At 43.6% G+C, this 24,536-nt stretch overlaps 2 protein-coding genes across 2 annotated transcripts; one reads left to right on the forward strand and one right to left on the reverse strand.

The window, feature by feature from the left end:
• Nucleotides 1-3,274: 3,274 nt before the first annotated feature.
• Nucleotides 3,275-8,890, reverse strand: crtap (cartilage associated protein). The gene is given in 7 exon segments (XM_023975751.2): nt 3,275-3,325; nt 3,994-4,077; nt 4,239-4,384; nt 4,649-4,770; nt 4,993-5,168; nt 5,751-5,900; nt 7,937-8,890. Coding segments are annotated over 7 exon segments (1,188 nt in total). The 5' UTR covers nt 8,396-8,890.
• Nucleotides 8,891-9,089: 199 nt separating this feature from the next.
• fkbp9 (FKBP prolyl isomerase 9) lies at nt 9,090-22,428 on the forward strand. The gene is given in 12 exon segments (XM_023976165.2): nt 9,090-9,705; nt 10,470-10,615; nt 16,333-16,522; nt 18,479-18,502; nt 18,504-18,570; nt 18,572-18,623; nt 18,892-19,081; nt 19,443-19,588; nt 19,694-19,883; nt 19,971-20,116; nt 20,224-20,387; nt 20,786-22,428. Coding segments are annotated over 12 exon segments (2,043 nt in total). The 5' UTR covers nt 9,090-9,154; the 3' UTR covers nt 20,963-22,428.
• The last annotated feature ends 2,108 nt before the right edge of the window (nt 22,429-24,536 follow it).

A 24,536-nucleotide genomic window follows, 5' to 3' on the forward strand; every position in this document is an offset into this window, starting at 1 on the left:
CTCCTGCCTCTTTCTCTAACTTTTCAAAAGAAAATTTGCAGACGTCGAAGCGGTGGGTGTACAGACATCAGAGAGCCAGCTAGAGGTCAGAGTTCATAGTCCAGACCAGGTCACTGTTAAATTCTGATTGTGAGGAGGCTAGGTTGTAGATCGTAGCTCACAGAGAGACCATTGATGTGAGAGACACTCATACTTACGTAGAGTCAACCACAAATACACACCACACACACACACACACTGAGGGCTGGGCACAAGGCTGGGCGTTGGGTTGAGGGCTGGGTGTTGGGTTGAGGGCTGAGGGCTGGGCACAAGGCTGATTGGAATGAATGGCAGTAGAGGCATAGGTGATGCATTTCCTGCTTTTACTTATGCAGGAAAATAAAAGTAAGGCATGTGATATATCAGATTGTTTTTATATAAATACTGATTGCCTGCCCCGATCCTCTCTCTCCCTCGCTGGCTCACCTGCTCCTCTTTGCAACCTCGCCAGCTCCTCTTTTTCTTTGCAATGAAAAACACGAGTGTGCGGTCTGTTGCGTGTAGAATAGCTCAGCCTACTCATTGATAGCCCCTACTTTAGTGAACTTGCACGAGACATTGCAAGCCAAGAAATACAGCATTGCGATAGCCTATATCTTTTGATTACCGATGCACGGTTCTGACTGTCTGCCTTGAGGCTATTGCCTATGCATGGCTGTGCCCCTCCCATCTCTCTCCCCTGCTAGCTCGCTCTGTCTTTGCTGTGTAATATGCGAGAGTTTGTGTTCTCGAAGTAGACTATGGCAAATAGTTTCCTCCGTTGCAAAAATACTGAATCTTAGGAGTCGATAGGTTGAAGCTTGACACCCAGAAATGTGAGTCGACACCGGGAGTCTACTGGCAAGGAGTCGAGGAATCTATTATTTTGGAGTCGACTCCCACTAGTACTCTAAAACGTCTCAAACTAAAAATCACTGGTCTAAATCAACCTTTGGAAAGGAAAGTTCACCTGTGTTGGACTGGTAAAAAAACATGGAAGGATAGGATGGCCTGAGATGGAGAGGTAGAAAGAAAGATAGACTCACCAGCGATAGAGAGGTAGAAGTTGTTGACTTCTCTGGCTCCTTTTGAAACAGCCAGACACGTCTGACAGAGATGATTTAGTGCTTCCTTGTATAGCAAAATATCTTATCATCCCAGTCAGCTCAGGTGAACTTCATGAAGGTATCAACACCTATGCTTTCATATCCTGACACACACACTCCCTCAAATTGAGGGAATGAAAATAACTTCCTTGTTTATTAACTGATTTGGAAGATAATTCATACAATAGGTCAATTTATTAGCAATGGAGAGGTTTCAGATTGACTGTTGCCTTAAAATTAAATTCACAATTCTAAACCAACTGGACTGCACATTCCTCAAATCCTTCAGGTGTGTGTCTGTGTGTGTATGTGTCTGTGTGTGCAGGGTTGTGGAGTAACTGATTACAAAACTTGAACTCTAATCAGTTACGTTATCAGATGTTTTTTTGTAATCAGATTAAAACGGAATGATTACTTATACATTCAGATATACCTTTCTGTTTTTTCAATGACATTCAATTCCGCATTGAAAAGGTAGCAAGTTTTAAGTGTTTCACTTGAGCGAGTCTCACCACAAGTCAGAGACCACTATTATGACACACCAAATGTGTTTGATAGATTATTTTTGTCTTCTTCTAATGCCTCTTAATGGGAAAGTAATCCAAAAGTAACGTAAAATAATCCGATTATGTTACTGAGTTTGGATAATCCAAAAATGTCATTACTGATTACAATTTTGGACAGGTAAATAGTAACTGTAACAGATTACATTTGTGTGTTTGTGTAGTCAAGATTTCTATTCTACTCTATTCTCTGTGGATCAGACCCTTTTTTTGAAATTTTCCACTTAAAATGACATGCCCAAATCTAACTGCCTGTAGCTCAGGACCTGAAATGAATGTAGGAGAATATAACACATTAGATCTGGTTAAAGATAATACAAACAAAAAAACATGTGTTTCTATTTTGTTTTATCTTTGAAATGCAAGAGAAAGGCCATCATATAATATTGCAATTTAGGCGCAATTTAGATTTTAGAGCAGTGTGTGTGCAAAGTTTCAGATGAATCCAGTGAAGCATGGCAATACTGGACAATATTTTGTATCAGTCTGCCCAAATGTGCCAAATTGGTCAATTGATACATTTTCAAGTATATAACTATAGAAAACATACAAAATGATATGGTGATACAAAATATAAGTTTACACACTCCCAGGAATGTCATACATGATGGATCATTAGCTTATACATGAACATTCACACATCTAGATGGCCGGGCGGGGTGGGTGTGGAGCCAGAGACAGCAGTGGTTCAAACTGTAGAACCCAGTTCCTACATTTGAACATAAACATTTATTTTATAAAACAAAACTATAATACATCTTTATCTCTGGGACCCTCAGGATGACAAATCAGAGCAAGATTCCTGACTATAAGTACATTAATTACCTTCAGAGGTGAATGTATCAAACCAGTTGCCGTGATAAGTTTTTTGTTGTTGTGCTTTCTCCTCAAACAATAGCATGGTATTATTTCACTGTAATAGCTACTGTAAATTGGACAGTGCAGTTAGATTAACAAGAATGTAAGCTTTCTGCCCATATAAGACATATCTATGTCCTGGAAAGTTTGCTGTTACTTACAACAGTCATGCTAATCACATTAGCGCACGTTAGCTCAACGGTCCCAGTATAGGGACACCGATCCCATAACATCATACTAACCAGAAAGCAACGATCACTAAAGAGGGCTTGGTTTTACCATGTGGTTTTATTATTAACGAACCATGTGAATATCTTTATATCTTTCCTTGTAAGACAGTGAACAGTTTGATTTAAAACATGGACAATAGACAGAGGGGAGTGAACATACATAACAGAGAATGGCCACATATCATTATCATCACCAATTTAATACCACAATATCACTCACTGTCCGTACCTCTGCACTGTACATGTTAGTGCACATGATCCAGAACTATTAAAAAAACATGATTTAAAAGGTCATATACGCACATAAAAAAAATCTAACCAATTTGAGCCAATCAGAACCTCCGGAACCTCAGAATAAATACGACCCAGTGGGAGGAACCAAGGCCCGGCGGCATTCTGGGAAAACCTGCCGTCGCTCGTTTCTGTCATTTAGTTCAGCCTTTTCTTTCTTTCTCTATATCTTTCTTTCCTTCTTTATTTTCAGTGCGTCCAGCGTGTGCTACTGATCCTAAGCATCCAGGAACTCATCTAGAAACTCCATCACTTCCCCCTGTACACACACACACACATCACAGAGTTAGTATTGAACCTGAAGATTCTCCATTCTCTATGGTTTCCTGATGGATATGCAGTGTAAATAAGGACTAACTACACTCTGATCAGACAGAGCCTCCAATTGGGTCTCCAGTTCCAGTCCTGGGGAACTACTGGGTGTACAGGCTTCAGTTCCAGAACTGCTCTAACACACCTTATTCGGCTAATCAAGGTCCTGATGAACAGCTGGTTGCCTTATCTACATGTGTTAGAGTTGGGCTGGCGAAAAATCCTGCAGTAGGGTGGCTCTCCAGGAGGAGGATTGGCCACTTATCTATAGGCGAGTCATGCTGCCCCCAAGTTAACAACTCTGGCACAACATCTATGGGTTATTATTAGACATGCCTTTATTGTTGTGAGTGAGCAGTGTGTGAGTGATCAGCGCCACCCTGTGGTGAGGTCAGATACAGCAGTCTGGTAAACACTAGTCACATTGTACTGCTTGGACACAGGTCATGTGATCTGAGAGGAATCTGTAGTTTATCGCTAGTTTACAGAAAGATTACATAGAGAGCCCTACTAAAAACCAAGACCCACTTCTGGACACATATACTGTCTGACTCAACAATTGTGACATTAGAGACACAAATGGAGACTCTCTCTCTCTCTCTCTCACACACGTACCTCGTCATCGCTCGCTAGGTGTTGTCTGGAGAACTCAAGCATCTCTAGCTGCATGGTGGTCTGGTTCAAGTACCGTACTGCCTCCTAAAACACACACACAAAACACACACAAGTCAAATCAACATCGATAAACAAACCCAAATGAAGACCTCAGCATTCAGTGAACCGGTTAAAACAAAAATCGATGACAGGGGCCAAATAACCTGCATACGGAGATGTCTGTATAATATGTGTGTGTATCTTACCGATCTAGGTAGGAAATCTTCATCGCTGAGTCCGTATTTGTCTCTGTGGTACTGGTAATACACCACGTTGTTCTTCATCACCTCATCACTGGGGTCAAACAACATGTAGCTGGTCACACACGGAACCGCGTTCTTCAGGTCATTCACTTGGGGGGCAATGACAGAGTCAGTGTGTGTGTGTGTGTGTGTGTGTGTGTGTGTGTGTGTGTGTGTGTGTGTGTGTGTGTGTGTGTGTGTGTGTGTGTGTGCGTGTATAACCACACAGAACACAGAAGTCCTAAATGTACATGTTTGTAATAATAATGTAGTAACATACTCACTTGTGTCATAAGACTGCTATAACACATGCATGTGTAGTAATAACAGTTATAACAGTTGTATTTGTAATAATACAGTAATATGACACTCACGTTTGTAATAGGCGAACTGTAGGTAGTGGTACATGGTTGCTACAAACTTCTCTACGATGAATCCTCCAACCACAGGAGTCAGCTCGGCCTCACACCTCACCGTCCAATCCAAAACCAAGGGGCTGTGTTCGGGGGGGGTAGGGGGGGGGGGGTGGGAGAGAGATAGAAGAGGTGGAGGGGGGGGGGGTTATCATCATGAGTGACCTGTTCAAGATGATCAAGAGAAATCATAAATCCATTTGTCTAAATCAACCTTTGGACAGGTAAATATATCCGTGTTGGACTGGTGAAAGACATGGAGGGATAGGCTGGCCTGAGATGGAGAGGTAGAAAGAAAGATAGACTGACCAGCAATGGAGGGGTAGAAGTCTTTGAAGTCTTTGACCTCCCTGGCTCCTTCTGAAGCAGCCAGACATTCGTCATAGACCTTGAAGAAATCCCTTAGAGCCAGCTCCATGTCTGACACTGAGGTACGGTAGTTATCACCGTTATACGCCCGCACCGCTCGCACAAACAACATCTGCAACAACAACACACACACATTGATACAGATACACAACATTACCACAAGTTCATTTGAACTATTGAACTAGATTAGACCAGGGCTCAGGGCTCAGATTAGCCCAGGGCTCCTGAGTGGTGCAGCGGTCTAAGGCACTGCTTCTCAGTGCTACAGACCCTGGTTCGAGTCCAGGCTGTATCACAATCGGCCGTGATTGGGATTCCCATAGGGCGGCGCACAATTGGCCCAGCATCGTCCGGGTTTGGCCGGGGTAGGCCGTCATTGTAAATAAGAATTTGTTCTACATGACTTTCCTAGTTAAATAAAGGTTAAATAAATAAATAAAATGACCAGATTTTATTCACCAGAGCACAACCTGCGTCTGTGCAACACTACATAGCTCCCTAAACCAGCCCAACTGAGACCTCCGACAATTGTCCTAAAGAGAAAGTGGCTACGGTCCATGTTTAGTCTTAGAGCTCTGATAGCCGTTACATCCCCCTGTGACTTCAGTCTGGTCCTCTAACCCCAGCCATGGAGAGAAGTATACGTGCGTGTTTGCATGTGTGTGTGCATCCATGTGTATGCGTGTGTGTGTACCTCGTAGGACTTGGTCTCCAGGTCTGTGAGGTGTTCCTCAGCTCCAGGTAGAGTCCTGTAGTAGGCCATGTTCCTCTGCATCATCTCATCATCAGGGTGCTTCAGGAGGAAGGTGTGGGCAGCAGACACTGCCTTGGCCAGGTTATCAGACTTGGGGAGAGAGGAGACAGTTATACGCACACACACACACAAACTGAGGCAGACAGGTTCACACACAAAACAGAGGCAGGCATATACAGTGGGGAGAACAAGTATTTGATACACTGCCGATTTTGCAGGTTTTCCTACTTACAAAGCATGTAGAGGTCTGTAATTTATCATTAGGACACTTCAAATGGAAGGACGGAATCTAAAACAAAAACCCAGAAAATCACATTGTATGTTTTTAAGTAATTAATTGCATTTTATTGCATGACATAAGTATTTGATACATCAGAAAAGCAGAACTTAATATTGGTACAGAAACCTTTGTTCAATTACAAGATCATACGTTTCCTGTTCTTGACCAGGTTTGCACACACTGCAGCAGGGATTTTGGCCCACTCCTCCATACAGACCTTCTCCAGATCCTTCAGGTTTCGGGGCTGTCGCTGGGCAATACGGACTTTCAGCTCCCTTCACTCCGTAAGAAGCATCTCAAGGTCCTGGACTGGCTAGCCACTCCAGGACCTTGAGATGCTTCTTACGAGCCACTCCTTAGTTGCCCTGGCTGTGTGTTTCGGGTCGTTGTCATGCTGGAAGACCAGCCACGACCCATCTTCAATGCTCTTACTGAAGGAAGGAGGTTGTTGGCCAAGATCTCATACATGCCCCATCCATCCTCCCCTCAATACGTGCAGTCGTCCTCCCCTTTGCAGAAAAAGCATCCCAAAATAATATTTCCACCTCCATTCTCACGGTTGGATGGTGTTCTTGTTTACTCATCCTTCTTCCTCCAAACACGGCAGTGAGTTTAGACCAAAAAGCTATTTTGTCTCATCAGACCACATGACCTCTCCCATTCCTCCTCTGATCATCCAGACGGTCATTGGCAAACTTCAGACGGCCTGGACATGCGCTGCTTGAGCAGGGGACCTTGCTGTCCTGCCGGATTTAATCCATGACGGCGTATGTGTACTAATGTTTCTTTGAGACTGGTCCCAGCTCTCTTCAGGTCATTGACCAGGTCAGCCGTGTGTATCTGGGCTATCCCTCACATTCCTTGATCATTAATGCCCCACGGGTGAATCTTGCATGGAGCCCCAGACCGAGGGTATGACCGTCATCTTGAACTTCTCCATTTTCTAATAATCGCGCAACAGTTGTTGCCTTCTCACCAATGCTTGCCTATTGTCCTGTAGCCCACCCAGCCTTGTGCAGGTCTACAATTTACCCCTTATGTCCTTACACAGCTCCCTGGTCTTGGCCATTGTGGAGAGGTTGAGTCTGTTTGATTGAGTGTGTGGACAGGTGTTTTTATACAGGTAACGAGTTCAAACATACGTGAATAGCATGCGTATGAGGGAGAAACAGGAGGCTTCTTAAAAAAACTAACAGGTCTGTGAGGCCGGAAATTCTTATTTGTAGGTGATCAAATACTTATGTCATCAATAAAATGCAAAAGTTAATGTACTAAAAATTAACAATGTATTTTCTGAATTTTTGTTTTTAGATTCCGTCCTCACGTTGAAGTGTACCTATGATAAAAATTACAGACCTCTACATGCTTTGTAAGTAGGAAAACCTGCAAAATCGGCAGTGTCTCAAATACTTGTTCTCCCCACTGTACATACACACACACACAGGCTACTCATATAAAGTGAACAAAAGCACAGGCAGGACCCTCTTCCTTAGTTTACCCTCCCCCTTCCCCGTGCATGTCGTGGCACGTATAATGACATCACATCCTCGCGAGAGAACACATTACTCAATAGAGTACAGTAGCATAACAGAGTGCAGAGTGCTTGTAAACTACACAGTTCTAAAAGTTATTGAACACACACAATTTGTTTGATATAAAATACAACTTAGAAAGTACTTCTTTAAATACCAAATGCATTCAGTTATATTAGTTTTGAGAAACAGGCAGCTCGTCCACAGATTTAAATTAACCCTCTCCTGCTCCATAGAAAATACAAATTAAATACAAAATATATACTGCAGAGAGCCGCACTGATTTCATTCTCTCTCAAAGTGATTTCACTCACTTTGAAGTAGGCGAACTGCAGGTATTTATATGGTTCCCGTTTCTCGAACTCCTCCACGGTGTCCCGGCTGGGCATGGTCTGTCTGAAGGCGGGCAGCCCCTGTTTGCACCGCTTGAGACACTGCGCCCTCTTCATAACGTTACCGAACACACGCAGCTCCGGGAAGTCGGTAAACTTCTCCTCGTTGTCCAGCCGCACGGAGCTGCAGTTGAGGTTGCAGAAGGCCTCGCTGTCCCTGAGCAGCCGGTACAACCGAAGAGAGACCTCGAGATAGTCAACTGTCTCCTGCCATTTCTCTCCAGTGTACTGGTCCAGCGCGTATTTATACGCAGAGTCTAGCGGCATTAGTTCATGACGCGGAAAACTCCTGAAGCTGTATTTCTCGTATTGACAGAAGACTATTGTAACGGAAACCGCGAATAGAAGCAGAGAGATTAGCGGAGTGCTGGAGGTTGCCATCTTTAGTTTTTGTGTAGAGGTGGGACGGCTGGGCTACGTCTCTACTCTATTCTGCTCTCTGTGCCGTGCGAGGGTGGGACAGGGACCGCCTCTACCCCCACCACGTATCCGGATACAACTCTCCCTCCCCTGGCTGCTCTGGGCAGGGTGACGGGGTGAGGGGTGGCGAACCACCGGGGCTCCATGCACCTCCCCCTAAATCAGTGCTGTTCTAGAGAGATCTGGGAGTAACATGGGTTGGGAAAATCAGACCACTGCACTAGTTTACACTGCACTATTTTACATCAAACTACATGTAAACGATTGCAAAAGTCACAGATCAAGTTAAGGAGTGATTTCCATTTGTGGCCCTCTAGACTAGATGCCAAATGGCCACACAATGTAATGTGGTTAATCTGACGCAGCGACAATGAGAAGTAGCCTAGTGAAACGGCTTGTTCAGTAGTAGACTTTGGAGAGAGTCTGCTGCCTATACCTATCTATATCTACCTGTCTATTTTTATATTTATGTTCGGCTATGTATGTTTTATAAACGTGTTGGTTATGTTATATAAAACGTGTATATTCTTGTATAGGCCTATCACCCACTAATTAGGGTTGTCTCTGTAGCCTACAGACTTCCCCCTCCCCTGCCACGTCGAGACATTCCAGAGAGAGAGAGGGTCACACAGAAACACCCCCTGAAAAACTCAGACACTGTTCCACCTCCACTCCATAGCCAAGCCTTGCGTAATAGCCTTATAGACTGTACATGTGTGAATGAATGTAAACGAGGCCTATTCTACAGTAGTAGTTTGTGTTTGTTGGTCTTGCGTTGGGGATGTAGTTTATTTGGTCTCTAGCTGTGACTATAGGCCCTCCGTTTGGCGTTTCCACGTCTACATATCTGCTGTGCGCTACTGCGCCTGCGTCATACGTGGTACCCAAATCCTCCCATTCAATTCAATCCCGGACAGGGATCAAGGGAAGAAGACAAGAACTGGAAGCAGAAGACCAGAGGAATCGGAACAATCGGGGGAAAAGAGAAAGAGAAAGAGAGCGATAACAACCGTTACAAGTCACGGTTATCCACCCTACTTTTTGTCGGTAAAGGAGAGGCGTGTAAAGATGAACCAGTGCGTGCACGGGATGATATATCTGGCGGTTCTGGTGGCGTTTGCCGCCTGTGACGCCCCTCCGGTACCGTTAGATGACATCGTGATTGAGAAAACGTTCGTGCCGGAGCAGTGCGTGCGCGCTGTGAAAGTAGGGGATTATGTTCGTTACCATTATAACGGCATGTTCCCCGATGGAAAGAAATTTGACTCCAGGTAAAAAAGTTTTTATTTTCCACTCTTCTCCACTCCTGCAGTTCCTGCACGCAGTTCACGTTGCAGAGTAGCGTGCACGTCAATAAACTCAAGCGTGCGTTTCATTAGCGGGTCGGACCAAACAGCCACGCAGGCAGAGAGAACGAGAGCCCCCATTCACTGAGAGAGAGGGAGACTCTTCATGCAGTCTCCAAGTCTGAGCTAAATAATTAGTGAAACTATATTTTCACTCCAGAGAAAACAACTATATTCTGCTACTAAATACACCGGGTGATAATATATGGTTCGTTAACCAACTGCAAGGACGTACACATGTAGGCCTTCCTGGCCTACTCTAGAGCATGCACACACAGGTAGCATATAGTCTACTGGTGTGTGAGTGTATGTCACGTATGGCCAGCAGAGTGATCATGTAAAATTAAAAAAATACTACAAATATTAATTCATTCATTAATGTAAACCCTTGGGCAGAAAGAGACCAGTAGGCCCAACAAGTAATGTGCGTGGCAGAATTGAGATACAGTTGGCCAGTGTAGTAGGCTAGGCCTAGTGATACGACATGTTAACCACAGTCTCACCACAGCCAACCAAGTACTATTGTCTGGACAGAGAGATACATGACCGAATGACTGAGTGAGTGAATCAGTGAAGTAAGTGAGTGATTGAATACATGAACGAATGGACATTTTTCCCTTGTTTCTTGTCTTTCTTTCTGTCTTTTTGTTTGAGATGTTGGCAGCTCCCATAACGTGTGTGTGTTGCAGCTATGACCGCAGTAGCACCTACAATGTGTATGTGGGTAAGAAGCAGCTGATTGAAGGGATGGACAGAGCTCTGGTAGGGATGTGTGTCAACGAGAGACGACTGGTCAAGATTCCCCCACAACTGGCCTACGGGAAGGAAGGATACGGTAAGTTCATAATATAGATTTTAACATTAATATACATCATATAATGGAGTTTTAGCATATAATTGAGGTTTGGGAGCAAAGACATCTCAACTCCTCCCCTATAACCAATCAATAACTATATTTATACTTACCTGTTCTACCTGTAACCTGTGTGTTTTGCATGTAACATAAAACATAGCAAATAACTTAGTTGATAATATAGCTTATAACATGGTTATAGACATTGTTGTCTCTTGTCTATTTGATTAATAGTGCAGCTGCACAGGTAGCAGTGTGTGTGGGTGGTTGGATCTGTGTTTTTAGGTTTGTGTGTGTGTGTGTGTGTGTGTGTGTAGAAGCTGGTGTTTACTGTTCGGAGGTATTCATAAACACCAAGCATTAATGCAAGCTTGACAGGAAGTGGGTGGTCCATGTTGAATTGGGTCAAAGTGACATCACAGACCAGGAAGTGCTGCTTGTTAATGTTACTGTACGCTGCATGGTGGCCTGAGATTTAATTATATATATTTTTCACCTTTATTTAACCAGGTAGGCTAGTTGAACAAGTTCTCATTTACAACTGCGACCTGGCCAAGATAAAGCAAAGCAGTGCAACACATGGAATAAACAAACATTGAGCTGAGATAAGGCGGGGCTTTACCTAGCAAAGACTTATAGATGACCTGGAGCCAGTGGGTTTGGCGACGAATATGAAGCGAGGGCCAGCCAACGAGAGCATACAGGTCGCAGTGGTGGGTAGTATATGGGGCTTTGGTGACAGAACGGATGGCACTGTGATAGACTGCATCCAATTTGCTGAGTAGAGTGTTGGAGGCTATTTTGTAAATGACATAGCCGAAGTCAAGGATCGGCAGGATAGTCAGTTTTACGAGGGTATGTTTGGCAGTATGAGTGAAGAATGCTTTGTTGCGAAATAGGAAGCCGATTCTAGATTTAATTTTGGATTGGAGATGCTTAAAACTTCTTGCGGATAAGTGGGACGCCAGCGTCCCATCTCGACAACTTCCGGTGAAATTGCAGAGCGCGAAATTCAAATGACAGAAATAGTCATATTTAACATTCATGAAAATACAAGTGTCATACATCAGTTAAAAGCTTAACTTCTTGTTAATCCAGCCGCTGTGTCAGATTTCAAAAAGGCTTTTACGGCAAAAGCACACCATGCGATTATCTGAGGACAGCGCCCAGCACACAAAAGCATTAAAAACATTTTCCAACCAGGCAGATGCGCCACGAAAGCCAGAAATAGCGCTAAAATAAATCACTTACCTTTGAAGATCTTCTTCTGTTGGCACTCCAAAAGGTCCCAGCTACATCACAAATGGTTGTTTTGTTCGATAAAGTCCTTCATTATATCCCCAAAACCTCAGTTTAGCTGGCGCGCTTCATTCAATAATCCACCGGTTTCCCTCCTTCAAAATGCATACAAAATGAATCCCAAACGTTATCAATAAACTTCTCCAAACAAGTCAAACAACGTATAAAATCAAACCTCAGGTACCCTAATACGTAAATAAACAATCAAATTTAAGACGGAGAATCGTTATTGTCATTACCGGAGATAAACCACAAAGTACGCGCATTCACCAGAACGCGTAACAAACACTACAGCCAAAATGGGAGCCACTACAAATTACAAACAACAAATTCGAGCAAATTTTTCCAAAAACAAGCCTGAAACTCTTTCTAAAGACTGTTGACATCTAGTGGAAGCCCTAGGAACTGCAATCTGGGAGGTTTTCCCTTCATATTAAAAATGACAGCCATAGGAATCAATGGTGGGCTGAATTCTTTTTTTCTGGATGGTTTGTCCTCGGGGTTTCGCCTGCCATATAAGTTCTGTTAAACTCACAGACATTATTTTAACAGTTTTAGAAACGGAGTGTTTTCTATCCAAATCTACCAATTATATGCATATCCTAGCTTCTGGTCCTAAGTAACAGGCAGTTTACTTTGGGCATGCTTGTCATCCAGACGTCAAAATACTGCCCCCTAGCCCAAAGAGGTTAATGTGAGTCTGGAAGGAGAGTTTACAGTCTAACCAGACACCTAGGTATTTGTAGTTGTCCACATATTCTAAGTCAGAACCGTCCAGAGTAGTGATGCTGGATGGGCGAGCAGGTGCGGGCAGCGATTGGTTGAAGAGCATGCATTTAGTTTTACTTGCATTTAAGAGCAGTTGTAGGCCACGGAAAGAGAGTTGTATGGCATTGAAGCTCGTCTGGAGGTTAGTTAACACAGTGTCCAAATAAGGGCCAGAAGTATACAGAATGGTGTCGTCTGCATAGAGGTGGATCAGAGAATCACCAGCAGCAAGAGCGACATCATTGATGTATACAGAGAAAAGAGTCGGCCCGAGAATTGAACCATGTGGCACCCCCCATAGAGACTGCCAGAGGTCCGGACAACAGGCCCTCCGATTTCACACACTGAACTCTGTCTGAGAAGTAGTTGGTGAACCAGGCGAGGCAGTCATTTGAGAAACCAAGGCTGTTGAGTCTGCCGATAAAAATGTGGTGAATAACAGCCTTGGCCAGGTTGATGAATAAAGCTGCACAGTATTGTCTCTTATCGATGGCGGTTATGATATCGTTCAGGACCTTGAGCGTGGCTGAGGTGCACCCATGACCAGCTCGGAAACCAGATTTCATAGCGGAGAAGGTACGGTGGGATTCGAAATGGTCGGTGATCTGCTTGTTAACTTGGCTTTCGAAGACCTTAGAAAGGCAGGGTAAGGTAGATATAGGTCTGTAGCAGTTTGGGTCTAGAGTGTCTCCCCCTTTGAAGAGGGGGATGACCGCGGCAGCTTTCCGATCTTTGGGGATCTCAGACAATGCGAAAGAGAGGTTGAACAGGCTAGTAATAGGGGTTGTAACAATTTCGGCTGATAATTTTAGAAAGAGAGGGTCCAGATTGTCTAGCCGTGATCATTTGTAGGGGTCCAGATTTTGCAGCTCTTTCAGAACATCAGCTATCTGGATTTGGGTGAAGGAGAAATGGGGGAGGCTTGGGCAAGTTGTTGTGGGGGGTGCTGACCAGGGTAGGGGTGGCTAGGTGGAAAGCATGGCCAGCCGTAGAAAAATGCTTATTGAAATTCTCAATTATTGTGGATTTATCGGTGGTGACAGTGTTTCCTAGCCTCAGTGCAGTGGGCAGCTGGGAGGAGGTGCTCTTATTCTCCATGGATTTTACAGTGTCGCAGAACTTTTTGGAGTTTGTGCTGCAGGATGCAAATTTCTGTTTGAAAAAGCTAGCCTTTGCTTTCCTGACTGCCTTTGTATATTGGTTCCTAACTTCCCTGAAAGGTGCATATCGCAGGGGCTATTTGATGCTAATTCTGTACGCCACAGTATGTTTTTGTGCTGGTCATGGGCAGTCAGGTCTGGAGTGAACCACGGGCTATATCTGTTCCTGGTTCTAAATTTTTTGAATGGGGCATGCTTATTTAAGATTGTGAGGAAAGCACTTTTAAAGAATAACCAGGCATCTTCTACTGACGGAATGAGGTCTATATACTTCCAGGATACCCGGGCCAGGTCGATTAGGAAGGCCTAATCAAACGCTCCCTAAATTGTTTTAGGGAGCATTTGACAGTGATGAGGGGTGGTCGTTTGACCGCAGACCCATTACGAACGCAAGCAATGAGGCAGTGATTGCTGAGATCCTGGTTGAAGACAGCAGAGGTGTATTTGGAGGGCAGGTTGGAGGGCAGGTTATTTGGAGGGCAGAGGTACCCTCATAGATGATATCTATGAGGGTACCTATGTTTACGGATTTGGGGTTGTACCTGGTAGGTTCATTGATAATTTGTGTGAGATTGAGGGCATCAAGCTTAGATTGTAGAATGGCCGCGGTGTTAAGCATGTCCCAGTTTAGGTCACCTAACAGCACGAGCTCTGAAGATAGATGGGGGGCAATCAATTCACATATGGTGTCCAGGGCACAGCTGGGGGCAGAGGGTGGTCTATATCAAGCGGCAACGGTGAGAGACTTGTTTCTGGAAAGGTGTATTTTTAAAAGTAGAAGCTCAAATTGTTTGGGCACAGACCTGGATAGTAAGACAGAACTCTGCAGGCTATCTCAACAGTAGATTGCAACTCCGCCCCCTTTGGCAGATCTATCTTGTCGGAAAATGTTATAGTTAGGGATGGAAATGTCTGGGTTTTTGGTGGCCTTCCTAAGCCAGGATTCAGACACGGTTAGGACATCTGGGTTGGCAGAGTGTGCTAAAGCAGTGAATAAAACAAATTTAGGGAGGAGGCTTCTAATTTTAACATGCATGAAACCAAGGCTTTTACAGTTACAGAAGTCATCAAAAGAGAGCGCCTGGGGATGGGAGTGGAGCTAGGCACTGCAAGGCCTGGGTTAACCTCTACATCACCAGAGGAACAGAGGAGGAGTAGGATAAGGGTACAGCTAAGGCCTATAAGAACTGGTTGTCTAGTACGTTCGGGACAAAGAGTAAGAGGAGCAGGTTTCTGGGCGCGGTAGATTAGATTCAATGTATAATGTACAGACAACGGTATGGTAGGATGTGAATACAGTGGAGGTAAATCTAGGCATTGAGTGACGATGAGAGAGGTATTGTCTCTAGAGACATCAATTAAACCAGGTGAGGTCACCACATTTGACATGAACAAACCCTTATTGTAGACAGATTAATCTGCTCACCCTCTTGAACTGACACATAGAGGTGAACTCTGCTTTAGTGTTGTAGGAGTGCCCTTCATTCACAGTGAGACAGACAACACAGCCCAGACCGGTGGCTTCGCCGGCATTACCCACAGTTACATGCACAGCATTAGGAGTGTGTTTGTGCTATTAGTATGTGTGTATGTGTGTGTATTAGTGTGTGTATGTGTGTGTATTAGTGTGTGTTTGCGTGAATAAAGAGGTCACCAAGCGGACTGGTTGATTTTGCATGAGGAGAGATTAAAACAGAAATGTGTGGCCTTACTTGGAATGTAGGGACTGGTAAAGAGAGAGAGAGAGAGCAAGTGAGATAAAGAGAGAGAAAGGAAGATGGGGTGGCATGTATGGAGAGATAAATGTAGGTGTCTACTTTATAGAGGGAGAAAAGGAGGAGCGAGTCAGGGAGTTGGAGGGAGAAACAGGCCGTATCCGTATACCCATACTAGCATACAATAAAAAGATAGTGTTATAGTATGTGAAATGTCTAAAATAGTTCTCTGAATGCGTTACCTAATACGTAATTGCGTTGACTTCCGCCATTCTTTCATTTTGGCACAGCCCACCAATTTATCTAATTGTCAGCTGTTGACAAACACCTGAGTCAGAAAGAGTGAATTCTACTAGATCAAACGCCTAAATGAGTATGCAGTTTAAGTATGTAGTACACTAGTATGCAGTTTAAGTATGTAGTACACTAGTATGGGTTATTCGGACATGGCCACAGTCTCTGCCAGCAGAGAGAACAACTGCCAACTCACCAGTATGGATTTAATCACAGCCACCCTCAACTTCCCTACCCCTCCTTCTCGCCTCCTCCCTTCCTCTTCCCCTCCTCTCATCTTCCCTCCCTCATAACAATGTCTGTGGCCTATATGGTTTATAATCTCTGATTAATTGCCTTCTTCAAAGAGATAATTCCATGTTCATCTGTCTAGTTTAACATTGAGAGAAAGAAAGAGAGAAAGTGGAAAGACAGAATGAGAGAAAGAACGAGTAACTAATGTCATCCTCCCTTACTCCTCCAGGTGATGTAATCCCTTCAGACGCGATCCTCCATTTTGATGTTCTGTTGTTGGACGTGTGGAACCCTGATGATGTGGTTCAGATGAAGACGTACTACACCCCTGAGAACTGCTCTAGGAAGGTAGAGGTGTCGGACTACGTACGTTACCATTACAACGGAACACTGCTGGACGGAACACTGTTCGACTCCAGGTGAGACACGAGATACAGTGGGGCAAAAAAGTATTTAGTCAGCCACCAATTGTGCAAGTTCTTCCACTTAAAAAGATGAGAGAGGCCTGTAATTTTCATCATAGGTACACTTCAACTATGACAGACAAAATGAGAAAAAAAAATCCAGAAAATCACATTGTAGGATTTTTTATGAATTTATTTGCAAATTATGGTGGAAAATAAGTATTTGGTCACCTACAAACAAGCAAGATTTCTGACTCTCACAGACCTGTAACTTCTTCTTTAAGAGGCTCCTCTGTCCTCCACTCGTTGTCTGTATTAATGGCACCTGTTTGAACTTGTTATCAGTATAAAAGACACCTGTCCACAACCTCAAACAGTCACACTCCAAACTCCACTATGGCCAAGACCAAAGAGCTGTCAAAGGACACCAGAAACAAAATTGTAGACCTGCACCAGGCTGGGAAGACTGAATMTGCAATAGGTAAGCAGCTTGGTTTGAAGAAATCAACTGTGGGAGCAATTATTAGGGAATGGAAGACATACAAGACCCACTGATAATCTCCCTCGATCTGGGGCTCCACGCAAGATCTCACCCCGTGGGGTCAAATATGCAACAAGAACGGTGAGCAAAAATCCCAAACCACACGGGGGGACCTAGTGAATGACCTGCAGAGAGCTGGGACCAAAAGTAACAAAAGCCTACCATCAGTAACACACTACGCCGCCAGGGACTCAAATCCTGCAGTGCCAGACGTGTCCCCCTGCTTAAGCAGTACATGTCCAGGCCCGTCTGAAGTTTGCTAGAGAGCATTTGGATGATCCAGAAGAGATTGGAGAGAATGTCATATGGTCAGATGAAACCAAAATATAACTTTTGGTAAAAACTCAACTCGTCGTGTTTGGAGGACAAAGAATGCTGAGTTGCATCCAAAGAACACCATACCTACTGTGAAGCATGGGGGTGAAACATCATGCTTCGGGGCTGTTTTTTCTGCAAAGGGACCAGGACGACTGATCCGTGTAAAGGAAAGAATGAATGGGGCATGTATCGTGAGATTTTGAGTGAAAACCTCCTTCCATCAGCAAGGGCATTGAAGATGAAACGTGGCTGGGTCTTTCAGCATGACAATGATCCCAAACACACCGCCCGGGCAACGAAGGAGTGGCTTCGTAAAGAAGCATTTTCAAGGTCCTGGAGTGGCCTAGCCAGTCTCCAAATCTCAACCCCATAGAAAATCTTTGGAGGGAGTTGAAAGTCCGTGTTGCCCAGCAACAGCCCCAAAACATCACTGCTCTAGAGGAGATCTGCATGGAGGAATGGCCAAAATACCAGCAACAGTGTGTGAAAAACCTTGTGAAGACTTACAGAAAAACGTTGACCTCTGTCATTGCCAACAAAGGGTATATAACAAACATTGAGATAAACTTTTGTTATTGACCAAAATACTTATTTTCCACCATAATTTGCAAATAAATTCATAAAAAATCCTACAATGTGATTTTCTGGATTTTTTTTCTCATTTTGTCTGTCATAGTTGAAGTGTACCTATGATGAAAATTACAGGCCTCTCTCATCTTTTTAAGTGGGAGAACTTGCACAATTGGTGGCTGACTAAATACTTTTTTGCCCCACTGTTAAGTTGTCGACGACAAAACACTACTAACACGCCGTCACGCTACTAACACACCTACTAACACACTACACACTACTAACACACACTACAATATTAACACACACTACTAACACGCACTACACACTTCTAACACACCACTATAGACTACTAACACACTACACACTACTAAGAAATCTAACACACAGGAGAGGAATGAAGAGAGGCCCTGCAAGGAAGGAGATGATAGAGAGGAGGTTACATTTGGAGGATTTCCAATAAATAAATGTCTGCTGTGTTTGTGGTCTTCTAATAAGTATTTTCTCATTCTCTCCCCATTTCCCTCCCCTTCTCCCTGTAGCCACACCCGTATGCGTACTATGACACCTATGTGGGATTGGCTGGCTGATCGCTGGCATGGATCAGGGGCTTCTGGGCATGTGTGTCGGGGAAGAAACGCATCATCACCATGCCCCCTTCGCTAGGATACGGATCAAACGGAGATGGTAAGTGGGTGCTGCTGGGTAATAGAGTTCTTTCTGAGTGTTATCCCAGTACAGGCTTCTCTAATACTGTTGGACCAGAGATGGCATCATCAGTGTAACCGTCTCTCCTTTGATCTCTCTTTCTCTCTCTCCATCCCTCCCCCTCTCTCTAGGTAGTAATATCCCTGGTGTTTGACGTGGTCCTACTGAACTTACATAACCCTAGTGTAACCCTCCTATCTCTCCTCCCCTTTCTTTCCATCCATTCCTTCATCCCATCCCTCTCTAGGTAGTGATATCCCACAGCAGGCCTCCCTGGTTTTTGATGTAGTCCTCCTAGACCTCCATAACCCTAAAGACGGCGTCAGTATCATCAACCAGGACATACCTCAACCCTGCCACAGGAAGAGTGTTGCTGGGGACTTCATCAGATACCACTATAACGGATCACTACTGGACGGGACCTTCTTCGACTCCAGGTGAGGAAGAGAGTGTGTGTGACTTCATAAATGTGTATGAAAAAAATGCTCCCTAATTGCCTTTGGGCATTGATTTCCCTTTATATGTAATTCTTCTTTTGTCCTCACGGTGGCAGTAACCTTAAACTAAACTAGATAGACAAATTAGTTCAAGATTTACTGAATGAATCCAACCAGTAGAATAAAAATGGCACTTTTATCTTACAAGAAAACAAGTACATTTAAGTTCAGACTGAATAGGGTGTAGAATTTAGAATCTACAACTTAGAGTTACTTAGATTTAGAAATGTAGGCAAATGTTTTGTGTTGGCAGCTGTTTGTCACGTGTTTCATTCTGTACATATGATTATTGTCCTCTCAGCTACTCCCGTAACCGTACATATGACACCTACGTGGGTAAGGGCTATGTGATTGGTGGGATGGACGAGGGTCTGATCGGAGTCTGCATCGGAGAGAAAAGACGCATCATTATCCCACCTCACCTCGGATACGGAGAGGAGGGCACAGGTATGTATAAAATAGTGTATTTGTGTGTGGTGTGTGTTGAGGTTTTCAGTGTACCATCATTTATAGAAAGGTGATTTCATCATTGCCCCCTCTCTCCCCTACCAGGTACTAAGATCCCAGGTTCTGCTGTCTTGGTGTTTGATATCCATATCATAGACTTCCACAACCCATCAGACACAGTGGTGATCACTACCAACTATAAACCAGTGGTGTGTGAGACGCTGGCTAAGAAAGGAGACTTTGTTAAATACCACTATAACGCTTCGCTCATGGATGGATCCTTCATCGACTCCACGTGAGTAAAAAGATACAATTGGACACGCAAGCACATGCGCACGCACACACCACACACACATGCTTCTAACAATCGCTCTCTCTCCAGGTATAACTATGGGAAGACGTATAACATTGTGCTGGGAGCCAACCAGGTGGTTCCAGGGATGGAGGAGGGGCTGAAGGAGATGTGTGTTGGAGAGAGAAGACACCTGGTCATACCTCCTCACCTGGGCTACGGAGAGAGGGGAGTGGGTGAGTTACACACACGCCCCACACACAAACACGGGCACAGAAAAAGACACACACAAACTAGTCCACGTGCTGTTATTAACCCATTCATGTCCATTGGTGTGTTATAGATGGTGAAGTGCCGGCCAGTGCTGTCCTGATCTTCGACATCGAGATGATTGAGATGGAGGCGGGACTTCCTGATGGCTACATGTTCATCTGGAACGAGGACGTATCAGCTGACCTCTTCACTGAGATGGACGCAGATAAGGACTTACAGGTGTTGGCTTCAGAGGTTACGCATCACAGCTAAACCCCACCCTCAGCTACACACTAATAGACATACACATGACACTGTGGGTCCTCAATGCATCTCACTCCTATCCTTTATCTGTTCTGATTGAAGACACCTGGACAGCGTATGGCTGCATCTCAGTAGTCTTAAATAGCCTCCTCTCATTGTCCCTCTCCTTCATCTGCACTGATCTGTAAACACAAGACAAGTGAAAGCAAATATGGTGGAAGACAAGCCTACAGAAAGAAATAGTTTTGTATTTCAGCCATCCAGTTAATTTTGATCAGTTCAGGAAGAGAGTCGACAATCAAGTTGATTTAACCAGAACATACTGGCTAATCAATTCACAATTCTCCCTCCCTCTCTCTCCACACACCCTCCCCCATCCCTCTGTCCAGTTCTCAGACTACATTCTGCGTCAGGTGAACGAGGGTAAAGGACGTCTGGCCCCTGGGTTCGACGCATATCGCATCATTGAGAACATGTTTTCTAACCAGGACCGTAATGGAGATGGAAAGATCACAGAGGACGAGTTCAAACTGAAGGCCGACGAGACCACACACGATGAGCTATAAGATAGGGGTGCAGTGTGTGTGTGTGTGTGTGTGTGTGTGTGTGTGTGGGGGCTTATATGAATGCAATATAAGACAAGGAGGGTGTGTTTGTGTGTGTGTGAGAGGGATTATATTGTTGGAGGGTGGCGGGGTGAGATGGCAAAGGGTCAGATGTATAGAATTAGAGTTGGTCAGATGTCTAGAGAAAACCATAGAGAGAGGCAGGGTGTATTCCGAGTAATGGGCTGAGTATCAAATGGTGCTTTAGTTAGCTTTGACCTGTCCAGTCTTCTGTGACCAGAGCAGTCTGGTGTTGGCATGGGGAGGGAATGAGGAGAGTAGGAAAGCAGGAGGAATACATTTTGAGGAGATGAGCAATGTAAGAGCATTAGGACAAAGGCCCACGTTTTTGTTAGTAGAGCAGTTTCCCAAATCCAGCCCTTAAGTACCCCCAACAGCACACATTTTCTTTGAAGCCTTGGACAAACTCGTCTGATACAAATCATCAAGCCCTGGATGAGTTTAATATGGTGAGTTTATCTGGGGCTACAACAAAACGTGTGCTGTTGAGGGTAACGTTACTGGAGGACTGGAGTTGGGAAACATTGTATTAGAGGAGCTTGACGTGTTTCTATTGTTGATGATGATGATGTACCTTTGTTCACCTGCTCTGGCATCACTGATGTGTTTATTTTATTATTGAGTTACTGTTCAGATGGTGTTTTACATTTTTTTTTTTTGGTGTTGCCTTTTTTATACGTTTCTCATCTGTGAGAGAATAAGTGCCTGACAATTATTTAGTGACAAACTCTCCACTTTCTGAAGATGATCTGTGGATCTTCTATCCCTCATGTTTAATAGTTAGTCATGGTCTGTGGGTCAAACTGTTTCAATTTCAAATCTTCTGTCCCACCAACATCACAAACTGCCATAACTCTTTACCAACATATCTTATAGAGCACAAGTACTATAAAATTGTTATTTATTGTATTAACACCATGGATGCAGTTAGGTGATTGCAGAATTTATTCTACAGTACCATCCAGCTAACGTGTGTGTTTTAGTAAAGGTTTGCCGATGAGTCAGGTGCTAAAACTTTGTTTCTATTCCTTGTTGTCATGTGTACAAACGCTTCCTGTATTCTCTGCTGTCTAAGCTAATCAAGTACAGTACTACACATCTAGTCATTCAGCTGCCCACTCACAACACTGTCTCCTATGCAACATTTACCTAAATGTTAGTGCCACTATCAGGTAGTTCATTGTTTTAGTTCCCCCCCCCCCCCATAGATTGTGTTATAATTACGCTATGCTCTGCACACACACATCACACCTCCTTTGGCAAAGTGTGTGAGGTGTGTACGCAACAGTTGAGTTTGTTTTATATCTGATGCCTCTGTTTGGTGAGAGTAATGAGTGATAATGATGCTGTAAATGTTTCGTTTCTAAGGTGCATTTAAATAAATGCACATTCCAACCCCTTTACAAGACCTGTCTGTCTCTCTTTAGCTGCAATGTGTGTGGCTTGCATATGGTGGGAACTGCGCAGCCAGAATAAAAACAGCCAGGGGGCGACAGAAATGTAGGGAGAAAGTAGGAGTAATGAGATAAAGAAAGAGGGAGTGAGAAAGGGGAAAAAAGTGCCGGTTTGAAGTGAAGATATGAAACAAGGACACCAGAACAGAAACAGTTGTTTTCTAAGTTTGGAATGTATAACAACCATGGAGTCTTTAGCGCAAGCCCGCCTGCCCCTGCACACAGTTTCTGGCCGAGGCATAGAATTGTTTTATTGGCTTATATGGTTAGGGCTAAATGTAAATGTTTCTTACAGAAGAAATATGAAAAGCACATGCATAACCATGGTAGCAATTGAAAGGGAAAAGTTTGGAGATGTGAAAATTATTAGACCAAAGGTGAGTCCAACAGTTCATCTGACACAAGACTGATTCCAAACATCACACTGTTGATTAAATGTGCATTTGACATTTACTGTATTTTCCGCAGCATTTGTTGACACTCTGGATATATTCAGTAACATGACAAGACTATTCCTGGAAAAGGTGCAACATAAAACAAAAAAATTACAAGAGTTTGAGTGAGAGGACTAACTGGTGTCTCCAAGTGGCCACACACCTCTCCAAAGTGTGCACAGTTCCTAAATAATTTCAATGCACTTCTATGACTCAAAGAAGAGTCTTCAACTAGAAAGTATTTTTTCATCTCTCCTAGCTGTGTGGTTGAGGAACTAGAGCAAGCACACTTGTTTCATTTGGAACACAACCCTGCATTCCCGCCATCACAGAATTACTGCTGTTGTTTACGCAACCCAAAAACAGTCCATTATAAATCACAATGTGGGTAGGGTGGGCATGATTTGAAAGCTTGTTCTATTGCTATTCTATTCTTGTTCTAATGCCAAATTGAGTCATAAAATACAATCTTATAGTGTTATGCTTTCACAAGGCAGTTCAGAGAAACAGATGGTCATGTTGGGGCCATAGAAAGGAGTCATGAGTGCATTCGGTGCGTGTGGAGCCTCTAGTTTTCGCCACAATAAAAAAACATAGGCTCACTCTGTTCAGAACAACCCAGGGTATGATGCCATGTCATCTTGTAACTACATAAAACATGGTGGTACTGTAGTAAACATGAGTTTTATGATTCGGGAATGTGAAGTGCACATTTGGAATCATAGGTGTTTAGCTTGCTTGTATGACATCAAAGCGGTATTTATTATAATCCTCAAATTCTCATCTTTCAAAATACAAGTAATCTCAATTTATAGCATTTCGCTCACTCAGACAACAAAAACATTTAAAAAGTTGGCCAGTTACCGGGAGGGATGTGGGCAACTTCTTGTTGCGCACGGTGCTCAAGTTCAGAACGGCTGTCAGTCAAAACCCATAGAGCTGGGAGGCACACAGCCAGAGCTCTGACGTCATGTATAGCATGTTACTGAACAGCCACTACATTCCAATTTAGGAGCTTATTAGTGCCCCAAATCTGCCATTTTTAACCTGTATGCAGGTACGAGTGTAAAGGACTACCAACGTATAAGATACAAAAATAATATTCACATTAAACATAATAATCCACATTCAAGAAAACATCAACATCAACTGAATCTTTTATGCCTTATTTAAATGGTAAACATTGCTTGAGTTTTACATTCGCTTGGTTTGCCATTAAAACATACTGTCTTGTATCTTTAAAAAAGTAAATGTAAAAAAATAGTAGTAAACATAAAAAAATATTGTTTGCTCCTCTTATGCCACAATAAGTAGTCATGGAAATTAAACAGCTTTCAAGTGATTGGATGGGAGTTTGTTCTGACAAGAGTAGGCCCCTCCCACAGGGCTGTAACTACTTATGCTGAGCCACCAAGCTCTGGCAAGAGGGTTACCTTTAAGTAATACAAAATAGAGGAAAACCAAGAGGGTTACCTTTAAGTAATACAAAATAGAGGAAAAACAAGAGGGTTACCTTTAAGTAATACAAAATAGAGGAAAACCAAGAGGGTTACCTTTAAGTAATACAAAATAGAGGAAAACCAAGAGGGTTACCTTTAAGTAATACAAAATAGAGGAAAACCAAGA

Source organism: Salvelinus sp. IW2-2015, linkage group LG31, assembly GCF_002910315.2.
Source record: "Salvelinus sp. IW2-2015 linkage group LG31, ASM291031v2, whole genome shotgun sequence".
NCBI classification, from domain to species: Eukaryota; Metazoa; Chordata; class Actinopteri; order Salmoniformes; family Salmonidae; genus Salvelinus; species Salvelinus sp. IW2-2015.